We start from the raw sequence: 26,665 nt of genomic DNA on the forward strand, positions 1-26,665 counted from the left end.
AGGGTTGGAGCGCTCTACTAGATCTTCTACTCCAACCCATGCAGAGCATACGTCCATGGTGTTGGATTTGTGCTATGCTGGAGCACGTTTGGGTCTCCTAGTTCAAGTTGAAGACAAGATTTCGTGTTACAGCATCCAAAGACGTCCGATACAATTGTGTCGACTCCAAAAGTAAGAGGAAGAACCGCATATATGTGTGGGGAATGTCGGGTGTCCCAATACTTTTGACACTATAGTTTATCGCTCAGCCTGTGATTAGTGTGTTATATTCAGGGATTATTTCCCCCCCCCCCTTTTTTTTTTTTTTTTTTTTTTTTTTTTTTTTTTTTTTTTTTTTTTTTTGGAGCATGTTTATCGGATCCTGGACGATAGCCATCATTTCAACCTGCATGGAGAACGTGCTGCTTTAGAACACCACGTCTTCTCACGTGTCCTGGTGAGATCTCCAGCACGTACTATTTTATTGTTTGCCCTTTTCTCTTTTGTTGACTTCGCTGTGAACATTTAGCTCGAGTTCTGTGGCTGGTTTTGCTTTGTATGATGTAAATGTGCACCTGACAATAAAACCTGAATCCTGATGATCTGTTTTTCTTTTGTGCTCTCTCTCTCTCTCTCTCTCTCTCTCTCTCTCTCTCTCTCTCTCTCTCTCTCTCTCTCTCTCTCTCTCTATGTTCATGAGGTGGATCGCTTTGGGAAAGAAGCTGTTCAAGGTTAAAAGTAAATATATAATAAATATAAAACATAAAAACTGAATTCAATTAGAAATAAATGTGAGAACTTGAGAAACTGATTAAATGAGTAATTAGTGAATAAATGATTACAGTGAGCGAATAGGATTTGAATAAAGTCAGTTCTTGAACTTGAGGTGTTGAAAGCAGGAAAAATGGGCAAGCAATGAAACGTCTACTCAGACTAAACCCAGGGCTGTGATGTGGAGAAGTTTTGGTCTGAGCATCTTTAATCCAACAGGTCTTCTGGTCTGCATCGGGTATCAAAGTTTCTCTACAAAAAGGAGAACTGGTAGGAACAGGCTCCTGGACTGGTCCAATCTTACAGAAGATCTTGGGTAGGACTGTGCGTCAGAGTCAGAATGTTCCGAGTTTTAAGGAACGTCATTGGAACTTAAAACAACCATGTTAAGCAGAAAAGCGTCTCAGGACATGATTAGGATGGGCTTCATAAACAGAAGACCACTTTGAAATATAGTTCGTCTGCCCAGAAGATAAAAAATCACTAAAAATAGACAGATGAGGATTTGTATTGAAGACAAATAGGACCAGGTGTATTCAACATGGCTGGAGGAGCGCATGAATGAGCAGGTGTACATCAGGTGTTCGGTGATGATGTGGCCACTGTGTGTGTGTGGGTTTTATGTTTGAATGGTCCAAAAGGTCTCGGATCAGGAAATGACTCGCACCTGTGAGCTCCTCCTCCGATCAGGTGTCACATCGGGCGGAGTTAATGATGGTGGGCGGGGAAAAGGAACTGTCCTATACAGGTGACTCCGCCCCTTGGTAACTACGTCGCTCCTGAAAGGGAACTTCCGAGTTGCTTTTGGACTTCTGGAAGTCGTCGCGGTCGCTTTCATTTTCGCGAGCTTCGATTCCGTGACGCGCTCGTGACATTTTTAACCGCAAACAAACAAAAGGAAAAAACAAAAGAAATGACGCTCCCGTCGGCGCACTGTACCTACCGGACCATGAGCGTTTCTTCGGAACCGGGCTCGGCGACGCTGCTGTCGGCGGGCCAGCTCGGCGGTATCAGCGGTATCAGCGGTATCGGCGGTGGCACGGCGACCCTGCGCGCTGTCGGCGTCGCGCCGGGCGGCTTCTCCTCCGTGCAGTACGTCAACGGCGCCGTGGACGGAACCGCGCTCCACGGGAACGTGCGATACCTCATGCCCATGCCCATGCAGCGCGCCAACGAATCCTACGTCGTGGTCAACCAGGCGCCCCAGATGTTAACCCCGGTCTACCTGCAGAACCTGCAGAACCTCCAGAGCGTCCAGAACCTCCAGAGCGTCCAGAACATCCAAAACGTCCAGCGCATCAGCCTGGACGAATCCGACAGCGTCCAGCAAATCGTGAGTTTTTCTTCTTCTTCTTCTTCTTCTTCTTCTTCTTTTTTTTAAGTATCAGCTGGTTTGAACCGGTTACAACTAAATAACACCCTCGGGATAATTGATGATGGAGGTGTTCCTAATAAGCACCTGCATTAATCCATCCACAGCTCCAGATGTTTATCCAGATGGTCACTTTCTGGGAATTAAATAACACTTCTAATGGTTAGACAGGTCTTAGTGACGTCACAACTTGTCAGCATGGCCCTAATGAGTTAACCACATTAATGAGTTAATGGTTTATTGTGGGCGTGGCTATAAGGGTGTTTTCTTTTCAACCTGCCTCGTGCCACCCTGCAGGTGTTCACAATTTTGGTCCTAATAACGTTATAAAGACGTCATGTGTTATCTGGAGGTCCTGGAGGCTGAGGACATGCTATATGAGAATTTTATACTACTGCATCCAAAGATACAAATTGTGTGCCTCCAAAAGTTTGATGAAGAACCACATATGGCTGGAAAAGTCATATAGCAATATTTCAGGTTCGGTGTTCTCACGCTCGAGGAGCTCATGAAGTCTCACGTTTTTGCTAAAACCTCTGGCTATGGAGCTCTACACATTCTCAACGTTCTCCCTGAAGCTTTTCACATAAAAAGCGTTGATTCTGCGAGTCTCGCTTATAAAAAGAAGGAATTCAGGACTGTAGATTTGATGGATGTTTGCATGTTGGCTCTTGATCTCCCTCAGGGCTTCACAAAACCCTGTCAGTACCAACAAACCCAAACTTACACCAAGATCTGAGCATAATATACAAAAAAAAAGGTTTATTTCATAAGCAGATAAGCTCTATTTCGGAAAATAGATTCCAGACTGTGTGACCAAAAGTATTGGGACCCCAGACTTTTCCAGCCAGATGTTCTGATGTTTCACCAAGCTCTTACCAGCATGACATTTTCCCTCCACTTGAACTAGGAGACCCAAACCTGTTCCTGAAGATATGGGTTGGAGTGGAAGATCTCCTGATATAGAGCTCCAAAACGTACTAAACACCTTTGGGATGAAGGTGAACGCTGACTGCATCCCAGACCTTCTCACCTCCATCTCCACAAAATCTAGTGGAACATCTTCCCAGAACAGTGGAGCTTATTCTAACATTAAATAGGCACTAAATGTGGAATGAGATGAGGTGTCCACAAACTTTTGGATATATAGTGTTTGTGGTGGTGTGTGTGATGAGTGTGTGAGTGTGTGTTGGACTCACTGTGGGCAAATTTAGGAGATAAAGAAAAGCACAACTGAAACTCAGGCAGTGTTTAGATTTGTGGCATCATGTGTCGCATTACAAGCTGTTATTACACCGTGTGTGTTCTTCTCTTGTTTAGAGCATCAACGGCCAGTCCTCCTCAGTCTTCAGTAATCCATCGAGCCCCGTCAAGAGCCCTGAGCCTCCAGAGGTAAGAACCTTCAGCTTCAAAGTTCAAACACCAACCTGCTGTCTGTAGGTGCCGTGTCTCAGATTTTATTTCTCTGTGCAGCTGCAGGTCACTCTGAGTGTGTTTGTGTGTGTGTGTGTGTGTGTGTGTGTGTTCAGTGTATGAGTGTGTATGTGTGTTTGTGTATGAATATGAATTATGTGTGTGAGTGTGTGTGTGTGTGTGTGCGCGCACATGTTTAGTAGGTGAGTGTGTGTAGAATGTGTATGTGTGTGTGCATGTTCAATACATTAGTGTGCGTGAGTGTGTGTGTGTGTGTGTGTGTGTGTGTGCGCATGTTCAGTACGTTAGTGTGTGTGTGCATGTTCAGTACAGTGTGTGTGTGTGTGTGTTTCCATGTTCAGTACGTAAGTGTGTATGTACAGTGCAGTGTGTGTGTGTGTGTGTGTGTGTGTGTGTATGTCTGTGCAGTAGGTGGATGAGTTTGTGCGCAGCTTGTGTGTGTGTGTGTGTGTGTGCGTGCATGTTTATTGCGTAAGTGCATAATTGCAGTGTGTGTAAGAGTGTGATTTGAGAGTGTGTGTAATAGGTGGATGAGTTTGTGTGTGTGTGTGTGTGTGTGTGTGTGTGTGTGCAGTGTGCACATGTGCATGAGTGTTCAGTGCAGTGTGTGTTTGTGTATGAAAGTGTCTACGTGTACATTTTGCGCTTGCAGGGTTTATGGGTTTGTGTAACAGTGTTGTTGCTGGAGGCGGTGTAGAGGCAGGATGGCGAGTGTGTGTGTGTGTGTGTGTGTGTGGCGTGTATGGAGGGTGTGTCAGATGAAGGAATGAATCTGTTGGTTCCCACGTCCTTCACCCTGCGCTAGTAATAAAAAGTCAGCAGCAATAAAACCGCCGCTGCTGCTGACACACTTCTCTACTGGCTGATTTGATTCATCTGCCTTTAATGCACATTATTATTATACGTTGTGGATGAATTTTTATTAATCAGAAGCTGTTTTCCTCCTCACACTGGAGTCTGTAGTGTTCTACATTCATTTATATATTCACACACACACACACACACACACACACACACACACACACACAAAAAAACCCTTGCGAAAACCCCAAGTATATTATGTGCTTTTTGGAGCATCTCATTCTATTTAGTCCCAATTTGTTCTTTTAATTCCCTCTACCCTTCTGAGAAGATGTTCCTCTAGAGTTTGAAGTGTTCATCAGCCACAAGTGTGTTAGTAAAGGCAGGTACTGATGTAGGTGAGGAGACCTGGAGTGCAGTCAGTGTTCACATTCATCACAAAGGTGTTCAGTAGGGATGAGATCAGAGCTCTATAGCAGCAAGATCTTCAAGGAGCTCACTTTGTGCACAGGGGCATCGCCATGCTGGAACAGGTTTGGGTTTCCAAGTTCAAGTGAATGCGACATTTTATTATAGCGCCATCTAAAGACGTCCTGGAGAAGAACCACATATAGCAGGAAAGTTCAGGTGTCCCAATACTTTTGCCTGTTGCGTGTGATCTATTTGAAAATGTTTTTATGTTTATCTGTTCTCGACTTCAAAACACTGGGAAGCTGCGAGAAGCACAAAACGCTTTCAGCTGTTACATGAGCTGATTTGAATAATTTTATTCTCCTGAACTCCTGAAGCCAAGTGAAGAATACAGAGGGCGGACTGTCAGCTGGCAGATGTTTTGCAGATGTTTTTACAGATGGAGAGATTTTTTTGCCTATTATTAACTGTCTGATATTCGATGACCTTCTCTGGTCAATGAAGCTCCGCCCCATTTGCTCCGTAACTCGCGTCTCATGCGTCTCACATAACTGTTACTATGGAAGCGCTAATGTCTGAGAAAGTGTACAAATGTGTACAAAGAAGATGTTGGACTTCTGATCGGCAGTTCATGGGGTCAAATCCCACCACTTCTGAGCAGCCACTGCTGGGCCCTTCAGCATGGCTTCTGTATTATATTTTCCAGCCGGAACTACTTTCCTGCCACTTTTCAGACACTCACCTTGTGCGTGCTGATGGCGAACCCCCCGCGGACATTCACGTTTTAGGGACACGTTTGCCCTCAGGGTGGAGCCTCCGTGCCCTCAGGGTGGAGCCTCCGTGCCCTCAGGGTGGAGCCTCCGTGCACTCAGGGTGGAGCCTCCGTGCCCTGTTTGTGGAATTTTGGCTGTAAATCTTGTTTTTGTGCACAAACGGTACGGAGGCACAAAACATGAAAGATGAACACCGAGTTCCCGAGTGTCAGGTGTCACACAGGGAATGTGGATTGTGTTACAGCAGGTTTTCTCACATGAGCTGGAATGTGATAAGATGGGAAAGTGGAATGATGGGAAAAATGGAATTAACGGGGAAGCAGAATAATTGGGAAAAGTTGAATAATTTCCACCTCGTGCTCTCATATCCGGAGAGTAATGATCCGTGTGGAGAACACGGGAGTGTGAGGAGTTTCTGCAGTTGCATGATGATCTGACCAGATTGAAGCGTGATGCACTACAGGAAGTCAGTCAGACCCTGATACCGACTTCCTGTTTTTTTATTTATCCATACACACCTGATGTATTTAAAGTGTTGTACATACTCATTTCTCTCTTTCTTTCTTTCAATCTTTAGATCAGTGCTTTTGTAATGCTCCAGCTGGGTCACTATGAGCTCAGTAACTCTGTATAATATCTCTGATATCAGTTTCTCTCTCCGATTCACTCCAAATGTGTCGTGTCAAACATTGCCGTGTTTCCGGATTCGCTGCTGGCATGAGAAAACAGGAGCACAGCGCACTTGGCAGCTCAGCCGAGGAGGAGGCGTGTGTTTCCTGCGAATTCTAATTGTTTTAAGAGTAACACAAACTGTGCAAGGTTTAATGAGGAACGGAAAGTGAACTGCCTTTACAGCTGGACTTTCTGGATATTACAGTGGATTGTGATTGGATGGAAGGAGTGCAGGTGTGAATACTGGATTGTGATTTGTTTTTTAAGGCGTTTGGGTGGGAACAGTGGATTGTGATTGGCTGGAAGTGCAGGTGATAATAGTGGATTGTGATTGGCTGGAAGTGCAGGTGGAGCTTTACGTACGGAGGAACTTATATGGCGAATCCGGGGTTTTTGATGAGATAAATTTGACATGCTTGAGAAGAAAACGTGAAACCGAACGAGAAACGGCACCAGGAGTTAACTCCAACAGCTGCATCATTAGTAGAGACACACGGAATTCACTTTTTCTGTCTTTTAATAAATAGTTTTAATGCTAAATTTAAATAAATGTAATCTTGGCAATACTTTATGGCAATACTTTATTTAGTCAAGTTTTGACTAATTGAACTCCTCGATGCTGGGAAGTAACCATGGTAGAAGGTGATAATCCACAGCCAGGTGTGAGGTCTTACACAATTTTAATTGTCTAATGCTTCACCTCGGGCCGTTCTCCTCCACATGGTGCACTAATGCACACTATGTACACTGTATGTGCGTTAAATTAAAAAGCGCCGTGTCCCCTGAAGCTGCTGAAGAAACCTCTGGTACATCGAGTACACAAATCATGTGTGTGTAATTAGGCAGCGTTTGGTTTAGTGACATTCCACAACCGCACACTTTTGGCCTGCAGCCAGTTTTTGCAGCCAGTGTTTTTGATCACAACACGGTGACGAGGCGGTGTAGGTGATGTGCAGTGTGTACAGTGTGACTGTGTGAAGCCTAAACCTGCCAGGTGTAGCCTTTTACTGCTGAATGGGTTTTTAGACGTGTGTGTAGTTTGTGCTGGTGTTTAATTTCTACTAAAATGACAATAAATGGCAGCAAAAAATGGCAGCAAAAAATGGCAGCAAAAAATGGCAACTGTTTTAGAAAGTCATTGTAGTCAAAAGAATGTGCACCCCTGTCCATTCAGGTCATTGTCCAAGTGATGTTCAGGTGAGGGTTTTGGTAATGGTTCAGGCCATGGTTCAGGTGATAGTACAGGTGAAGGTTTACCTGATGATACAGGTTATGGTACAGGTGTAAGTTCACCTGATGGTACAGGCCATGGTTCAGGTGATGGTTTAGGCCATGGTTCAGGTGATGGTATAGGCCATGGTTCAGGTGATGGTATAGGCCATGGTTCAGGTGATGGTTTAGGCCATGGTTCAGGTGATGGTTTAGGCCATGGTTCAGGTGATGGTTTAGGCCATGGTTCAGGTGATGGTTTAGGCCATGGTTCAGGTGATGGTTTAGGCCATGGTTCAGGTGATGGTTTAGGCCATGGTTCAGGTGATGGTATAGGCCATGGTTCAGGTCATGGTTTAGGCCATGGTTCAGGTGATGGTCCAGGCCATGGTTTAGGCTTTGGTTCAGGCTTTGGTTGCACAATGGATCACATGATGGTTCAATTTATGGTTTGGCTAATGGTTCACATAATGGTTTAGGTTAAGTTTCATGTGTTGGTTTATGTGATGGTAATGGTTATGGCTTTGCATATATTGTACCTTCAATAAAGTGAACATCTCTGGTTCATTTTTGACCTCTTGCACATTCACAACAATGTTAGCATAGCTAATGGTATCTATGAGTCAAGTTCTCTTCATATAAAAAAATCGAAAAGTCTTTAATATTTGTGCCCGTGTTTGTATCATGATCCGTGTTCACACGTCGGAGCGTAATTAGCTTTCGAATGTCTCCATTTTTAACTACAAATTACAAGAAGCTAATCCCAAAGCTATTTCACGCGGAGTCGCGAGTGTTCACGCTTAGCAGCATGTTATTTTAAGAGTTACAACGTGATAAAAGTAAACACGCTCATGACGTGATGTTATTTGGAAACGAAGCCTGTCATTAAAATCATTGTTGACCAATTCAACTCGAACCGAAGGAATGTCGTTCCAGATCTTTCTCAGTGCTGCAGCGAAGCCTCCGGTCGAACCCACGGCATTTCATTTACATTCTCGCCGGAGTTCTGGTGCAGTAAATCAACTTTAAAAGAAAGATGATTTGTTTGAAAGAATGAAATGAATAATTAAAGCTCCTCTGAGCGTTCTCTCTGGGCCATGAGCAGATCGCCTGCTTTTCTAAAAGTCTTTTCAGACTCTCGAGTCTTGTTTTGTAAGAGGATTCTTTAAACTGCGAATAGAATTCTCTGTGTTCGTGTCTCCTGTGGCATGGTGAGGCCTGGCATTGTCTCTGAGTGAAAAACGAGCCGCCGCGATTCTTCGCTTTTCTCTCAGTTCATTTTGGGTGACAGGAACGACTTTATTCTCAGCGCGTAACCTCAAAACCTTGGCCTCACACTGCAACCTACTTCTGCCTGCCCCAAACTCCAGCACAGTATATCAGACAAGCCAGTAAATTCTTTCCTCTGATTGTTCACACACCACAGTGACTCATTTACCTTCGCCTGTGTAACACCATGTTCCAGCTACTGTTCCTGCACTGGATCCTCTACTTGATACTGTGGAAGCAAAACTGCTCTTTTAACACTTCATGAATAAAAGCAGAAAAGGTCACACTGGTAGCTCAGTAGTTAAGGTGTTAAACTTCTGACTAACATCTGACTGTCATGAGCTCAAATCTCAGCCGTGCCATGCTGCCCTGCTGGCCCCTTATGTGAGGCCCTTAACCCTAAGATTGTGCAGCGTATAAATAAGATAATAGGATGTGCGTCTTTTATAAAAAAAAGCATAGTCAACAATACGATACGTTAAAGATACACATGAAGCAGCTACTCATGCGATACGATTTCCCCCTATTGCGATGCAGTGCGATCCGATTCAAAGCGATGTATTTCAATATGGTACTGATAGATCACTTTTATTTCTTTGGTTCAGACAGACTGCAAATCATTCATTTACTTCAGTGCTTTCCGAATTCAAACGCATGTCCTTTTCACAAGCACGCCTTTGTAGTGCAAAATAAACATTTACTAAATCCAGATGTTCTTCTCCTGTTGTGTCTGCAGGAAGTCACAGCTCTGCCTCTGCCATGTTGATCTGTATTCTGCGTGACTCTCAGGACACGCCTCGGTCTCTAGTGTTGTGACGGGTCATATTCACGTAGCAGCGGCATCGCTGAGAGATTACTGGTCACTTTCTAAATAATAGGTAGAGCGCATCTACTGATAATTAGATATGAATAAATAGTTTTTTACAGATGCAGATATGTAAATATCTAAAATGATGCATCGTGATGCAAATGCCAACTTTTATCCAATCCACTTAAAAAAAAATTCCAATCAAAAAGTTTCATGCCAACAGGTGGCAGCACAGAGCTGCACGCACGGTCACAGGGAGCGCCGACGGTTATAAGTCAATGTGGGAAAAGACATCGTCCTGTGTACAGTTCTGACCGCGTGATTTACCACGTCTGCTATTCCGAGCACGCGCGCACCCTGCGACCAAGCCCTCGTCACACGTGAAACGGCACAATCTCATCCCTGTGTGACTTTGACTTCTTCCCAAAGATGAAGATCGGCTCAAAGGTCACCAAAGGCTCTGACGCCGTTGCGGAGATCCGGCGCGAATCGCAGGAGACACGCCTCGACAGGAACACATTCCAGAAGTGAAGGGAACACCGGGAGCGCTGTATTCCTATGCAAGGGGACTTTTAAACGTGATGGTGTGTAAATATAAACAAACTAAACAAGTAAAAGGAAAAGGTCGTCTTCCAAATGTTATAGAAGAAGTTCTGTACATGGATCACCCTTATCCCTGTATATATGGATTTCATACCCTATTTATCTACTGCTATTTACTGTAAATAGGCACTTGTGCATTTCTGATTAGATGCTAACTGCTAGATGCTAAATCTAATCTGAATGAGGCATGTTTTAAACATTTTGTGCAAGAAAATATACCTAATGAGGGCACGAGTTTGTGAACTGTCTTACGGACTGGTCCTGTTTTGGGAAGCTGATTTTGTGAAGGTAATGAGCGTAATCCCGTGTGGTATGTTCGCTATGAAAATTGTTTTGGTTTACACACGTATACAGTACATGCTTTTGAACCATATATTTCTTTTTTTTTTTTTCAAACCGAGCAATAAACCTCTGAAATGTCCTGAAGGCTATAGGAGGAGCAAAAAGTGTCCAAAGTGCAGGTAATGAATCAGATTTATCGGATCGAGGGCTGAAGAACCGGCTCTGATCTATGTCTTTTTACTCCCCCTCTCCCGTTGTTTATTTTTATATTTCTTGGTGTCAGGACTTGAATAAAAAAAACAATGACGGTGTTCAAACGTGAGAAAAAAAACACCGGATTTGTTAACGTGTGATCAGGAGCAGATCTCCAGCACCTGAAGTCAAGTACGTTCCCTGTCCTCTGGGGAACGCAGGGAATGTTCTGCTGACACGCCCACGTCGAAGAGGTCCGTCTCGACACCCTGACGCACACAACGCCACATTGTGATGGTGGGAAACGTTACACTTCCAGACGAGGTCTTTTGGCTGCCACCTGAACCACGTGAGATTCGGTGAAGAGCCGTGGTTTGGCACGGAGAAGGAAAAAAAAGCTCTGTTTTTTTTTCTGACTTCATTACGAGCGTTTCGAGTTTACGCACCTGTGTGAAATGACACAAATTCTTTATGTGCGTGTAACTCCTGTTACTCTGAACCTATAAAACTGTCATCAGAGCTCAAACATCTGCTCGTGTTTATTAGAGCTGTGTTTTACACCTTTCAGCATCTTCCCACCAAAAAAAACACCAAAAAAATTTACTTCATGGACACCACAAGATTGCTATGCACGTCTTTATAAATAAAAAGATAAAAAGAATTTAAAAAAATCCCATCCCACATTGAGGCCTATTTGCTGTTTAAATAACATTTATTCTTCTGGGAAGATGTTCCTCTAGATTTTGTGGATATGTGTTAGCAAAGACACTGAGATGAGATGAGGATGGAGATGATGGTTTGAGGAGTCCTGGGGTGCAGTCAGCATTCACACTCATCCCAAAGGTGTTCAATTGGTTTTGGAGCTCGGTGGCAGGAGATCTTTCACTCAGAAAAGGAAAGCATATCTTCATGGAGCTGGATTTGTGCAAAGAAGCATTGTCATGCTGGAACAGGTTTGGGTCTCCGAGTTTTTTCAAGTGAATGGAAAATTTCATGCGATCGCATCCAATGACGTTTGTTCCTCCAACTTTTTTTTTTGATTGCTGTAGCATGAAATTTTCCCTTCACTCGAAATTTGACACCCAAACCTGTTCCAGCTTCATGAAGATCCGCTTCACATGGGTTGGAGTGGCAGATCTTCTACAGGGCTCCAAAACCTATTGAACATCTTTTGGGATGAATGTGAACGCTGACTGCACCTCAGGCCTCCTCACCTTCTCCCTACATCTGTGCCTGAGTGGGCACAAATCCCCACGAAATCTAGAGGAACACCTTCCCAGAAGAATGGAGGTTATTATTAGAGCAAATGTGGACTTAAGATTGGTATGCGCTTCTTTCTGAAGATCCCATTCCGCATTATGTTCAGGTGTCCGCAAATATTTGTAGCAAGTGGTAAGTCTTTTCAGACTTGTACTGGCTGCCAGAGTGTTTAAATCATTATCCTTGTTGCGTCTTGTGTCATGTTTGGGCTTCTCCAGGACAAAACCGTGATCTCGGCTTTGTTCTGATCCTGTGATGACAGAGGCGAGGTGTAGTCGTGAAGCGAGTCAGCGCTAGCCTGAGTAGACGCTTTTTTTTTTGCAGGTTGACCATTCGTGATGCTTTCACGTCTGTATGGATCTCACGTCGCTCTCATTTCACTCTCGCTGCTCCCTGGAATCCGGTCTGGCTGCTTTGCCACACCTCTGTTTTGGATGCCAATTGAAACCACAGTGTTTTCACATTTTATAATAGAAAAAAAACGGTGGCGGTTAGAACAGTTACCAGTGTGTCGAGTAATTCAAAGGGATTAAAATTGCACAATTAGACACATCTCTAACTCCCCCAAACACCCCCCCCCCCCAACAGAAAATCATTAGATCGAATCCCGGCAATACCTCCGAGCTGCCTGAGTATGTGGACAGTGTCTGGTGTCACCCCTACTTGTCAATCAAATCAAATGCTAGCCAATCGTAAGCATCCATAAGATCATGTACATGGATGGTCGTGAGCTCGGCCCTGACTGGTACTCTGGAGATCAGCTGTTCTGGTCAGGAGTTTTGGGTGAGGAATGTTGTCTGATACAGGATTCTAGCTGCTCAACAGTCCTGGGTCTTCTTTGTTGTATTTATTGTTTCATGAAGTGCCAGATGGTGTCAGGTGGTGAAAGGTCTGGACTGCAGGCAGACCAGTTCAGCACACAGACTCTTCCACTATGAAGCCATGCTGGGGAAATAAATGCAGTTTGTGGTTTAGTTATTTCTTTATGGTCATGCTGAGATATTATTAGCAAGCAGCTAATAATAATTTTATTTTTATTATAGTTATTATATGGTTTGCTGTATACAATAAATAAAATAGTTTTCAGGGATTTACATTCTTTCATTTCTTCACTTTCGGCTGTAATTTATTTGCATTCAGTAAATGTTTTTTGACCATTTGTTTATTTCCTGGATTTACCACCAATTCACAAATGGGCTCCTTGACCCCTGCCCCCATTTCCATAGTTTCAAATTCACAGCTACTTTCTGTTTCTGGCAGTTTGTTTTCGCAAACACATAAACCCTGATTCGTTATGTATCGTTATGATGTTTTCCTCATATCACTCATCCCTGAGCCTGGAATCATCCCACACGTATAAAAGAACTGTTCCGCTGAGATAAAAGGCAGCGGTGTGTGTGGACAACAACCGACCATCTGCTTCTGCGCTGAGTATTTATTCAGGTGCACGCTGTGGTGAGGTCGAACACTGCACTGTGCTGGTGGTTGTTATGGAATGGTATGTTGGCCGATCGGAGCGTGAATCTGGAACTTGGAAGCCTTGCCGCCTTCCCTCCGTCTTACACAGTAGAGCAGTTCAGAATATAAAAGTGAAAGTGACTGTCTGTCTGTAAGTTGACTGACTGCTTTAGGGAAGAAACTGTTCTTGTGGCATGAGGTCCTGGACCTAATGGAGGGGAGCGACTGAAAGAGACAAAAGTATTGGGATGTCTGACTTTTCCATACAGTTATATATGTGGTTCTTCTTCAAACTTTGTTAAATTAATTGGATGCACACAATTGTATAGAATCTTTGGATGCAGTAGCATGAATCTTAAACCTGTTCCAGCATGATGATGCCAGTTCCATGAAAATCTGCTTTACATCTTTTGGAGTGGAAGATCTCCTGCTATAGAGCTCTAAACCCTATTGAACACCTTTTGGGATGAATGTGAACGGCATCCCAGTCCTCCTCACCTTCTGACCTACATCAGTACCTGACTTTATTAACACACTTGTAGCTTAATGAATATTCATACATCTCCATAAAGTTTTGTGGAACATCTTCCCAGAAGAGTGGAGGTTATTATAAGAGCAAATGGAGATCTACATGGTTTTGTCCATAGGGTTTAATTGAATTTAATTGGCAAATGTTGGAATTATCTGGATGAATGATGTTCCTCTACAGTTTTCCCCATTTCATCCATATATTTATTTTTCTGTCAGAGGGATTATCACGGAGTTTCATGACGGTACACGTTATCCGCCTACCTCTGTTGTAGATAACTCCGGTATTATTTATATAAAAATGTGACACGTGTTTTCTGCATGTTTTTGTGTCTTCATGAAGGTGATGTTGGATTGCAGCAGCAGCAGCAGCATCCACGAAGCCATCAATATTGACGTGAAGACGAACCTAACGAGGGAATTAAAGACGGATTTCGAGTACGAACCGGTAGCCAAACTCGACACGCGCTTCTTCGGAGAGCTTCTCGCAGAGGTCTACCGGAAAAACTGTGACATCCACACCTGCATCTCAGAGCACGTGGTGAAGATGCGAGGACGGTGCGAGCAACAGTTTTCAGAATTTCATTCAGAAGTGTTCTGGGGAAAGGAGGGGTATAAAACAGCCTTATCTCAGAAATACTTGCTGTTCTGTCTGCAAGCGAACACACCTTCCCTATGAAGAAAAGGGAAAATAATCACGTATTAATCATTTGCCAAACCCTTCCCTTCCCGTTCGCCCGCATGCTGTGAGTCATGAATGTATCGTAGACCAAACATAATGATTTTGAGGGGGATTTTTGTTTACAGTTTTTCTCAGTTGCTCCGCAGCGATTCTCAGATCGGATCAATTGCGTCTTTCTTTTCAACTTCTTTCTTTTTTTTTTGTAAATGTATCTTAAATTGATGAATTGTGCACATACGTTTTTAAATGTCAGTAATGAAGGCGTGTGGGGCATCAGATCAACCAATCATCAACTGGTTCTCTAAAACAGTTTGAAGGTGAATCTCGTAAACTTTCAAATGGCGTCCGAGCGAAACACAGACTTAAAATTGCAAAAAAACAAACAGGAAATGAACATACACCAGTACAGTAAAGTGTGAATCCTGTCTGGTCTCTTACAATCAACATCCCACATACAGTCATGTGTGCATTTGTGCTGTTGAATTTCACAGTTGCCAAACAGAAGAAATTTAAACTCGTGCATTTTCAATCATTGGAGTCCAAACCGTAGTTTACATCAGGAAACACAGGAACACGACGAAACATTTTTGTTTGTGAACAATGACAAAAGGACTCGTTATTCTGACGGTAACGAGATTTTCGTTCACACAAATGCTTACTTTCTCCAGATGAAATAAGGATTCTCAGAAAAGTACAGGCTTTTTGCAAGAAATATATTATGTGCTGCTGCTTGTACAAATTGTTTTAAGAAATGCACTGATATGCGAATGTTAGGATTGTTTTGAGAGACGCTCCAAAGCAACTGAGAAAAACTGTAATCAGTTTATTATATGATACCTGACTTCTTTACTGAGTCTTTGTACTGCTTAGAAAGCTTGTGTTCATGTCCTGTCATGTTCTCTCCTGCAGAAAACACTTACTGGACCTCGATTATAAGGTAGGGAGTGGCAGCTGGAGCAGCACCTGGGGGGGGGACACTTACTTTTGAGCACCCAACGCTGCACTGACACATATACAGTAACACTGAAATACTGAATACTGTGTGTGTGTGTGTGTGTGTGTGTGTGTGTGTGTGTGTGTGTCATTGTGCTAGGAGAAAGAAGACATCGAACTCCTCATTCCGAAAGGAGTGTCTGAACTGACGAAGCAGCAGATACGCTACCTCCTACAGGTGTGTGTGTGTGTGTGTGTGTGTGTGTGTGTGTGTGTGTGTGTGTGTGTGTGTGTGTGTGTGTGAAGTAATCACCACTCCTTAACTGCCCCACCCAATTCCCAACAGCCCCACCCTTACATTCCTGTCTAACAACAATAGCAGCATGTTTAGTCTTTGTTGCTGTTTGCAGAGTGACGCAAGATTTTTCTTTTTTTCTTTTCTCTCCCTGGTTCCAGACGCGCATGACGGCTGACAAGACCATGCGCATGCTCCTGAGCACCTTCAGCAGCCTGAGAGAAGATCTGGTGCACCTGCAGGACGATCTGAGGGTGAGAGCGCCCTCCTCGGATTACTGTACACACACACACACACACACACACACACACACACACACACACACACACACACACACACACACACACACACACACAAAGAAAAAACACATACACACACCGTTTGTCTTTCTCCATCATGCACGTTTGTGAAGGTCAGCTGCACCCATTCTCATTCATAAAAAAATGTTCAGCAGGGCAAGAACGTGCCACACTTCACATCTCCTGGGGGTTTAATGTACAAAAGAATGATATGAAAAACAATAAATATTTATATTTGCAGACAGAAATGTGCTGAAAAGCATCTCTACACATTTAATCTCGATGTGCAGAAGATCACATTAGGTGTCCAGGTGCACCTTCTGATCCTATTAAGATGTTCAACAAAATTAGTTAGCATAAGGGTTTGTCTCCAACAACTTCCACAACACCTGCCCCTAGTAACTGCCCCTACAAGCTGACTTAATTACTTCCCCAACTACACCAAATTTTCCAAATACTTCTCCTCCAATTTTCCCAACTGCCCCCAAAACGTTTTCCAAATCCTTCTTAACAACTGCCCCACCATGTTTTCCATCTACAACCCCTCCAATTTCCTCCAGATGTACCCTCAAGTTCTCCAACTATCTTTGCAACAACTGCCCCATGTTTTCCGTCTACTTCCCCTCTGATTTCTCCAACTACTTACCTAACAACTGCCACCAAAATTTTCCAACTACTTTCCCAAAATGTTTTCCATCCACTTCACCTCTAGTTTTTCCAACTACTGCCCCAACACCTACAAGTATTACAATTAATTCCCCAACAACTGCCCCCTACAGGTTTTCCAAGAGCCTCCAAAACAACTGCCCCTACAACCGCCCTTAGATGTCCCCTATAACAGCACCTTTTTGTCCTCATTCCTCAGGTCAGAGAAATCTGTCAAACATTGTTGTTTATCACAACAGAACATTTCTGATTAAGATGCTGATTTGAGTTATCACGTTTGGAATTTAGATGTTGGCTAAAAGCCATTCTACTGTAATAAATGTGTGCTGTTATATTAGTAACCGTTATTCATGTGGACATGACCGGTTTAACCACAGCCTTAGACTCAGTACTCTAGAATCAGCTCCGTGACAACACCAGAGTGATTCATGTCACAGGAAGCTCCCTGGAAGATCTTATTTCCTAAAATCAGTGATCTCAGGTGTGAGCAGTTGGGACTTGCTTTGTGGCTGAAGAGGTTAATTAAAGGCAAAGATCACAAAGTTTATTGGAAACATCCAGCAGGTAAGGCGTTATAAACGTGGGTGTGAGCTACAAATGAGCGAACTTGGCATGTTTGGGAACGCCCGGTTACAGTTACTGCTGTTGTGTTTCAGGAGATATTGAAGGCAGCAGGTAGGAATTAATGGTGAATCATATAGAACATGTTCCCATACATTATGTAGCCATGGTATCACAGTGGGTATGATGTTGAAATTCAGACCAGAACGTTGTGAGGTCAATGCTCAGCACCAACAGTATGGCACTGCTGGGCCCTTACCTCTCAACTGCTCAGTTGTATAAATGTAAACCTGGATGAGGGCATCTGCCAAACTTCATAAATGTAACAGGGCCTTTCATGAACTTCGCTTCTAACATGTAGGCAGTGTAACGCTTGGTCAACATTAGATCAGGAGGTAATATGAGACATCATGGGCTTTGGCATGGTCGCTGGTAGAGGTCGACCGATTTTATTGATAGCTAGGTTGGATCGTACTGGCCGATACCCGATTAATCAACCGATAGTACTGAACTTTATTACAAAAAAACTTTATTCAATCATCAAAATGTGCCAAATGAAATAAATATATTAATTATATTAATAAATATTGAGGAAAATGAGAAATGCATTCGAACCACAACAACAAAAAAACACTTACATTCAAAATCAATAACTGATAAGTCAAATAAAAAGCATGTGGCATCAGTGATTTGCCTCTAGAGGCCGCTGTCTTGCTGTATAACTCAACCTGGAAAAACTACCAGTATGAATTTTTGTTGATAGCCGACAGTTCTAGCAAGCAAATATCACTGCCGATTAAAAAAAAAAAAAAAAAATAAATGAAGAAGTCATTCTTTGCTGTTCTGCTCAGCACAGCTGTAAAGAGTGATCGGTGTGTCACACGGTTGCCAAGTGTGCTATGATTGCTCTAAAAGTGTTAATCGTGTCTTGCATGTGCAGCGTCTGGAGAGTGAAAAAGAGCAGCTGGAGAGAGACCTGAGCTTCAAGGCTGACCAGGCCCAGCAGTACGACAGACTGATGGAAACAGTCCGCGAGAACAACCGGCAGCTGCAGGTACGGAGGTTTCGAGTGTACGCTATCTCTGGTGATAATTTCCAGTATCCACCTTAACACTCCTGAAACAAAAACATGTTCGCGTTTTCATAGTAACGGTTTAGATAGGGACATGCTTTTATTAGTGTCATGACACCCAGGATTTTTTCTTTTTAATCTTATACACTTTGAGAAACGAAACTAACAGCAAATGGAACGCTTGATGGTTAAAAGTATTTGGACACCCGACACCTATGTTTTGTTACTTTACAAACTGGTAGCACAAGTTGGAGGCACACAATTGTATAGGACGCCTTTGGATGTTTTGTCTTTCACTTTAACTACCCAAACATGTTCCAGCATGACAGTGCCCCTATACACAATGCCAGTTCCATAGAGATATGCTCTATGTGGGTTGGATTGGAGCTCTGACCCTCACCCTTAGTAAACACCTGTGTGATGAATTCTTCACACCTGCTGTACCTCAGGCCTCCTTTACTAACACCCTTATGGCAGAATCTCACACAAATCTCCACAAATACACTAAATTCTAGTGAAACATCTTTCCATAAGAGTGGAGGTTGATTTAAGAGAGCAAACTGGGACTAAATGGGATACTAGTAAAAAAAGCATGCTCAGGTGTCTACAAACATTTGACCATATAGTGTATAGACAGGTAAGAAGTAGGTGGACTGGTTTCTGGTATCCCAAAACGTAAGGAGGTAAAAAACGCTCCAGTTTCGAAATCTGATGTCATGTGATGCTACGGCTGAGAAATAGGACCACCCAGAAATCATAAATTATTATTATCATTATTTAAAAAAAATCACAAAAATGTTTTTGGAGATACTGTAGTGACTGTATTCCAAATGTGGAGAATTGCACATGTCATGAATGTAAAGATTTTGAAGCATTTTCACTTTTTAAAACACATTCAGTTCTCTTACAGGTTTGTGAGGCAGAAGATGAGATCCAGGGTTTTACTGGAGCTAGCGCTGAGCTTCTGAGTGGCAAAAAATGCCCAATATCTCTATAAATATAATATTAAAACAGTGTAAGATCGTAGCCATGCAACATGTCCTCAGAGAATACAGGAGTTTGAAGGACCTCGAATGATTTTATGTGTTTGCACGTTGTACGCAGATTTCCCTGAAAGAGAGCACCATGTCCCAGCGCAAACTGGAGTCCCAGCTCATGACCAACCACAGCTCGGACTCCAGCAAGGATTTCCGCATCAAGGACCTGGAAGGCAGCAAACGCGCGCTGGAGCAGGAGAACGAGCTGCTGCGCAAGAAGGTGGGAGGAGCTTCACAGAGTTCATATCCGAAGTTAAATTCGGAACGATTCCATGATTTTAAACTTCCAGAAACAGAACAGAGATCATCACTTTATATGGTTTTTGTAGAGTAAATCGTTTTTTTCTTTCTTTTGATTTCTTATTTCAATCTTTAACACCACCAAGTTTGGTCCAAATGACTTCCTGTATTTCCAGGATGTCCACGATACTGCAAATACTTGAAAAACGTGTGCAGATGAATTAAAACCAGACGTTCTTTTCCTGTTGTGTCTGCGGAAAGTTACAGCTCTACCTCTGCCATGTTAATCTGTATTCTATGTGACTCTCGGGACACGCCATCGATCTTGATATTGGTCACAAATCATCAGACACTTTCATAAAAATACAATCAGGGCAGTGCAAATGATCATATTTTCCATATAAGTCCAGGGTGCAGGGTTGCAGGGTCTGTGTAAACTCTTTACTGCCAGAGGGTTCCTATTTTAGGAAAATCTGGAATTCCTCGGTTGTCATGGACATAACGCTGCCCTGGGAATTTTTTATGTGCAAGTGTGGAGATGTGTGTCAAAGTGGTGTTGTTTACAAACAAGTGAAAACCGCAGCAAGAAGCTTATATGTATATATATATATGTGTGTGTGTGTGTGTGTGTGTGTGTGTGTGTGTGTGTGTGTGTGTGTGTGTGTGTGTGTGTGTGTGCAGCTCGAAGGCCAGTGCAGCAGCTCCACTCTGCAGACTAAGACACAGGATTTGTCCAGACATTACGAACAGTTGCTGAAAGAACTGCGAGAGCAGAAAGACAAGGAGTTGTCGAGTATGCGGGTGAGAATGATGTGTTACTCACAACGCAGCAGTCAGTAGTCAGTTCTTTGCTTCACCTCAGTCTTCAGTAGACACTTTTCATACATTTGATACATAACGGTGATTAAAAGCAGACGAGTTTGATCTTTTATTTTCCCAATTTATGGCTATGTTACAGGGAACTTGCTTGTTAAACACACTGTATAACTGCGTGTGTGTGTGTGTGTGTGTGTGTGTGTGTTTTGTGAGACAGTCTCAGCTGGTGAAGATCCAGACAGAATACACTACAGAACACTCTGGTGATAAGAGCCTACAGCTGAGGATCAAAGAGCTCCTGACCACAATGGAGCAGCGCGAGACCACCATCAAACACCAAGAGGAGGTTCGAACACGCGCTCGCACACATACATACATCCATGAATGCATCCATATGTGTACACACACACACACACACACACACACACACACACACACACACACACACACACACACACACCTTCATATGCACACACAAGGACATGGACACCCACATACACCCATGTGATCACTTGCCATCATGTTTTATTTTCTAATCCCGGTTCTGATACTGAAGTCCAACTGATCCTCGTCTAATAATTATTTAATTACCTGCTTAAATTTTAAATGATACATAAAAATAAAAATACAGAAAAAATAATCAGTTGAAACCGCACTTAAACCCTGCAGCTCTCACACACTGGAAAAATTTTAAGTGTGTGTGTGTGAATGTGTGTATGTATATATTTATATATTATGTTTAATTGAAAGCTCTTACTGTCCCTGAATTCTTCTGTTGACTCTCTGACCCGTGCTGTTTGCTTTAGGAGATCAGACGGCTGAAGCTGGAGAAGAGCAGCAGCAGCGCCGGCAGCACCACTCAGACCATCGTTACTAAAAGGTGTGTGTGGGTGTGTGTGTGTGTGTGTGTATCCAAAGTGTGACACTAAGACTTTTTACATTCCTGTTGCATATTTTGATTCTTCTTTCTTAAAAAAAAAGAGACATCTGCTTTGAAACACAGAAAATACAGTTTAGAGAGAATCAGGATGAAACTTCACACTGACATGATGAAACATCAGGAAGTAAAACAGCAGAGAACATTCCTGACACTGTGGGAAGACAAAACACCGACTAGACGAGGGCTGGAGATGAGACGTGAACGGAAACAACTCGCTCATGGCTTTATAGAGAAAACCTTGAAATCACTGATATCATCTCCACAAACACTGGAATGTTTGGAGCTTCTTGGACGCTTGGTTTGGTGCATCCTGTACGCTGATATGATCGAGTTCAAAATTAAAACTTTGTGATGGAGTAAATTAAGTATCCACAGCGCCCTCTCTGGGTAATGTTAGGGAAGGTCAAAAGGGAAGCCAGGTGACGAGTTGCAGGATCACCTGAAAGCAGCTGCAACAACGTTTTTCAAATGACGTATTCAATACACGTCTTCTACAAACTGTACAATACAGTTGTAGATATAAGCAAAAGTATTGGGACACCCAACTTTCCCAGACGTATTTGCTTCTTTCCCAGAAAGTTAGCATAAGTAACTATATAAATAATATATATATTAATAATGTATATAAATAATATAATAAACTTTGAAAAAAAGATAAACAATGCAAACACTGGTGTGTCTAGCTTTTGATGGTTTCTCACATGTTCTACAACATTAAATAGAAGTACACTATATGTCCGAAAGCTCGATGTTGTTGTTTTTTTTTTTTTTCCACAAATTGTTGAAGGCACACAGTACAGGAGGATTTTGGATGCAATAGCATGAAATTTTGTCCTTCCTGAATAAATTGAACTAGCAGACCCAAACCTGTTTCAGCATGACAATGCTCCTGTGCACAAAGGCAGCTCCATGAAGATCTGCTTTACATCAGTTGGATTGGAAGATCTCCTGCTATAGAGCTCTAAATGTACGGTGGCCGAGAAGTGCACCCCAGGTCTCCTCACCTGCTCACCTCTATCAGTACTCGTTCACTAACACCCTCATGGCTGAAGCAATCTGGTGAAACATCTTCCCAGAAGAGTGGAACTAAGGGATTTAAACATGGAATAAGATGTTAAAAACAATAAGCACAAACCAATCATATGGTCAGGTGTCCGCAACCAGATTCACCACCTCTCACATATGGGAATTATTTCATTATATGTATAAGGACTACTGGACTTGAAGACCACTTAAGATCTTCTTTATGATGCAGGATCTGGTTCAGTTTTGCAAAAACACATTTTATTATTATCACTTTTTTTTTCTTGTCTGCAAATAGAATATAATGTGATTGGCTGTGTTTCTGAACCACGTGCTTTTCTTCACTGGTGTAGGTACCAGAATCAGTACCCGATCCTGGGTCTGCTAAGTGATGACTATCAGTACACACCAGCACCTGTCAGGGAATCCAAGACCATCGTCATTAAGAGGACAGGGGAGTCGTGCAAGAAGGTACAGCAGGAAACCTCGAAACATCTTCCAGAACTTTCTCTCCCTGTTCAGTGTGTGTTAGGACTGTGTTAATCACTGCGGCTTTTTTCTTCTCTTCTTTTTCCCTTTTTTTTGGACAGGAATTCACTACATCCTAAAGACCAGGTGTCTCTCCGACATGATGAGCTCAATGGCCATCCAGAATATTTCCGCCAGTTCCTGCTAGATCACCGCTCTTTCGTTTCTGACCCCTCTGTCCCCCTGTCCATCTCCCTGTCCATCCCTCTGGTCATCTCACCATCCATCTTACTTTCCATCTCCCTCTCCATCCCTCTGGTCATTCTTTTGTCCATCCCTTTCTCCACCTCTCTATTCATCCCTCTTTTAATCTCTCTGTCCATCTCAATTTCCATCAATCTGTCCATCTGTCTGTCTATCCATTCATCATCTCTCAGTCTATCCCTCTATTTTTTTTGTCCATCTCTCAGTCCATCCCTCTGCCATCTTTTTGTTTATCCCTTTGTTTATTTCTTCATCTCTCAGTCCATCACTTTGCCATCTTTTTGCCCCATCAATTTGTTCATCTCTCCATCTCTCGGTCCATCCCTTTGCCCATTTCTCTTTCCACCCCTCCATCTCACTGCCCATCACTTAATACATCCCTCTATCTCTATATCTCTCTGCCCATCCCTTTGCCCATTTCTCTGTTCATTCCTCTATCCCACAGTCCATCCCTCTGTCTATCTCTCTCCTCGTACTCTTGTGTAGAGCCTCGGCGGTTTCGAGTCTCGGAGTAAACGGGACGTGAGATTCACGCCGCAGCTCAGTTGCGATCTCCTCCGCAGCTCCACCTGCTTCTGAGGGCACCTTGTGATGATCTAGTGGCTCACGTCTGGCACCAGGACGTAGTTTTCCTTCAGCATTTACAACATTTACCATTTCTGTTTACGATGTTTTGTACTTTACACTTTCTGTATTCTGGAGAACTTTGTAGCATGGGGTTGCGGCACACGTACGGCACGAACGCGAAGCGGTGATGGGATTCGAGTCTTTCTATCGGCAGATGAGGTTTATTTAGTTTGTTTCGGTTGCATGTGGCGAAGAATGAATTATGAATTATCGGAAATAAAAGAGACGAGGATTTGGGTTGAGGAGAACGTTAGTGTATCGAGCAGTAATATAGCATGATTGGGGTTTATTTGGTATTTGTTTTGGTTTTTTTTGTTTTGTTTTAAATCCTAATGTCTCAAAGTTACTTTTAACACAAACCGAACGTGGCAGCTAACACGTTTTTTTAACTAATCCTCAGTTTCACGTCCAAACCCACGACTTCTAATATTACTGACAATATCAAGCTTCATAATCGTTTAAATTGTGTGATGATAGAATGTAGCTTGAAAAGCTGCAATTTTCGAAAGTACCAAATACACACACACACACACACACACACACACACACACACACACTAACTAACTATACGGCAAAAGTATTGGGACACCCAACTTTTCACAGGTGTTCTTCCACAAAGAAAGTTGGAGGCACACAATTTCACTGGACGTCTGTGGATGTGGGCGCATGAAATTTCCCCCTTGTTTGAACTAGGAGACCCAAACCTGTTCCAGCACAAAGCCAGCTCATGAAGATCTGCATTCCATGGGTTGGAGTGAAAGATCTCCTGCTGTAGTGCTTTAAACACTGTTGGGATGAATTTAAACGCTGACTGCACCTCAGGCCTCCTACATCACTACCTGACTTTACTAACGCTCTTGTCAGCTGAATCTCCACAAGCACACTCCAAAATATCATTGAACATCTTCACAGAACAGTGGAGGATAAATGGGGACTCAGTGTGGAATGGGATGTTCAAAAAGAAGCACATACAGATCTTATGGTTAGGTGTCTGCAAACGTTTGTCCATATAGTGTATAATTATCTAATGTACATCTAATGGCTACTTTGATAAGAAAATCTGCTTATTCAGCTTTTTGGTTCTCCAGTCAGCCAATCATGTAGCAGCAGCAGCAATATGATGCAGGAGATAATGAAGATTTAGTTGCTTCAGGAGCTTCAGGTGGTGTGATGTTTACATGGAACATCAGAACGAGGAGCATCATTGAGTAGTATGAGTAGAAGTGATCGTCTGCTCTTGTAGTCCATGGATCTGACCGTTCAGCAGGTTCTAAAGACACCATAAAGAGTGCTAATTTGAGGTACCATAGCCTTCCTGTCAGCTCAGACCAGTTTTAGGAAGTCTCAGTATTTCAAAAACTGCTGATCTTCTGACATTTTCACGGTTTGAGGGAAAAAAAATACAGCTGAGACTAGTTTGATTCGACACTAAATTCAATTCAGAACAAATAACAAAGAAACACGTCAGAATGCATGACATGGATGAAGCCTGAACCAGAAGAAGACTTGAGGAGGAGGAACCTGATGTGTTCTCCTGCCTCAAAGTTCAATCTTGCCTTGTGTTTTCTGAGTTTTGCGTTTCCGTCCACAGTACTGGACGGTTTTCCTGTGTCCAGGTGGTTGTGATTGAAATGTTAGGAGATCAGATTTTACAGATGTTTCTGTTGAAGTTGCCATTTATTTTTATTGCGCACGTGATCTAGCACAGTTCACTGACGAATACGAGACAACACATGGACATCTTTAATTTAACTCGCAGCGGTGTGTGAAGATGCGTGACCTCGTATACTACTGACGACATCTGCTGTACGCCGTCTTTCTGAATGTTGCACGTGTAACATCAAACTTTGTTCCATTGCCTCTGTTTTTAATTAAGTTTCTTTTGTATATGATTTGATTCTGCTTCGGGTTGTTACACTGCCCTCAGCTGCCTGCAAGGTAAATTCCAATAACAATAAAAAACTTTTACAACTTTAACTTCGTCGCACTTATTTTAATCGTTTACACGTGTCATGAGTTGCCTTCTAAGGGAAAAAGGGGCGGGGCAGGGTTATTTTTCAACAAACAAAACCCACGTTTTAAAAAAATATGCAAATTAATTAAATGGAAAAATAACATCACAAATTTTGATCGTTATATTTATTTTAACACGTTACTTGATGATAATAATAATAATAATTTGTGTACTGTCATGTCATATAACTGCATTATACAGCTATTATTTTAAATATAGAAATCCATCGCTTTCTCAAATGCAGCATTTCTGGGCTCTAAATGAATGTTCCTTTCTGTAGCTCTATCTGTCTGTCTGTCTGTCTGTCTGTCTGTCTGTCTGTCTGTCTGTCTGTCTGTCTGTCCCCGGTTAATTTACACAGTTCCGCCTCTTGTCCACCAGGGGGCGATAAATTCCTCTTTTTGCTAATCCAGCACCAGCTTTCCTATTCCGCATGAATGAGGTCATTATAGACAGGAAGGGCACTTTATAGATGGCCACCATTTTGCTTCATTCACAGAACGCCCGCCAGTTCCACCACTTTCATGTATTTTTTTTATTTTTTATTTATTTATTTATTTTTTACACATTAAGGTCTATTCATGTACTTTATCTTGAGCTGTGAATCTTGGGTTAACCCTAACCCTAACCCTAACCCTAACCCATAGACATGTAATAATTGTAAAGGTGATCAGACAGATAACTTGAAATTGTCCTGAGTGAGTGGACCAGGAGTGGGCGGAGATGGAGACGTCCGGGTCGTACGAAATGTTCTGATTGTATGTTTTAAGATGTTCGTTCAGCAAAGCCGTGAAATCTGGACGGCTGCACCACCCATCAGTGCGTTCCTCTCGCCTCGTGCTGAGGTCGAGTTTGCTTAGTCAAGCTCGCTCTCTTCCTGTGTGTGTGTGTGTGTGTGTGTGTGTG

At 42.8% G+C, this 26,665-nt stretch overlaps 1 protein-coding gene across 1 annotated transcript; it reads left to right on the forward strand.

The window, feature by feature from the left end:
* Positions 1 to 1,531: 1,531 nt before the first annotated feature.
* pof1b (POF1B actin binding protein) lies at positions 1,532 to 25,713 on the forward strand. Its single transcript, XM_083564401.1, has 13 exons — positions 1,532 to 2,083; positions 3,443 to 3,514; positions 14,166 to 14,380; positions 15,414 to 15,441; positions 15,598 to 15,675; positions 15,894 to 15,986; positions 18,199 to 18,312; positions 19,435 to 19,587; positions 20,289 to 20,408; positions 20,641 to 20,769; positions 21,230 to 21,303; positions 22,740 to 22,857; positions 22,977 to 25,713. Exons 1-13 carry the CDS (start codon positions 1,664 to 1,666, stop codon positions 22,992 to 22,994), a joined length of 1,632 nt encoding a protein of 543 aa, XP_083420527.1. The 5' UTR covers positions 1,532 to 1,663; the 3' UTR covers positions 22,995 to 25,713.
* Positions 25,714 to 26,665: the final 952 nt, after the last annotated feature.

Source organism: Silurus aristotelis (assembly GCF_946808225.1).
Source record: "Silurus aristotelis genome assembly, chromosome: 16".
NCBI classification, from domain to species: domain Eukaryota; kingdom Metazoa; phylum Chordata; class Actinopteri; order Siluriformes; family Siluridae; genus Silurus; species Silurus aristotelis.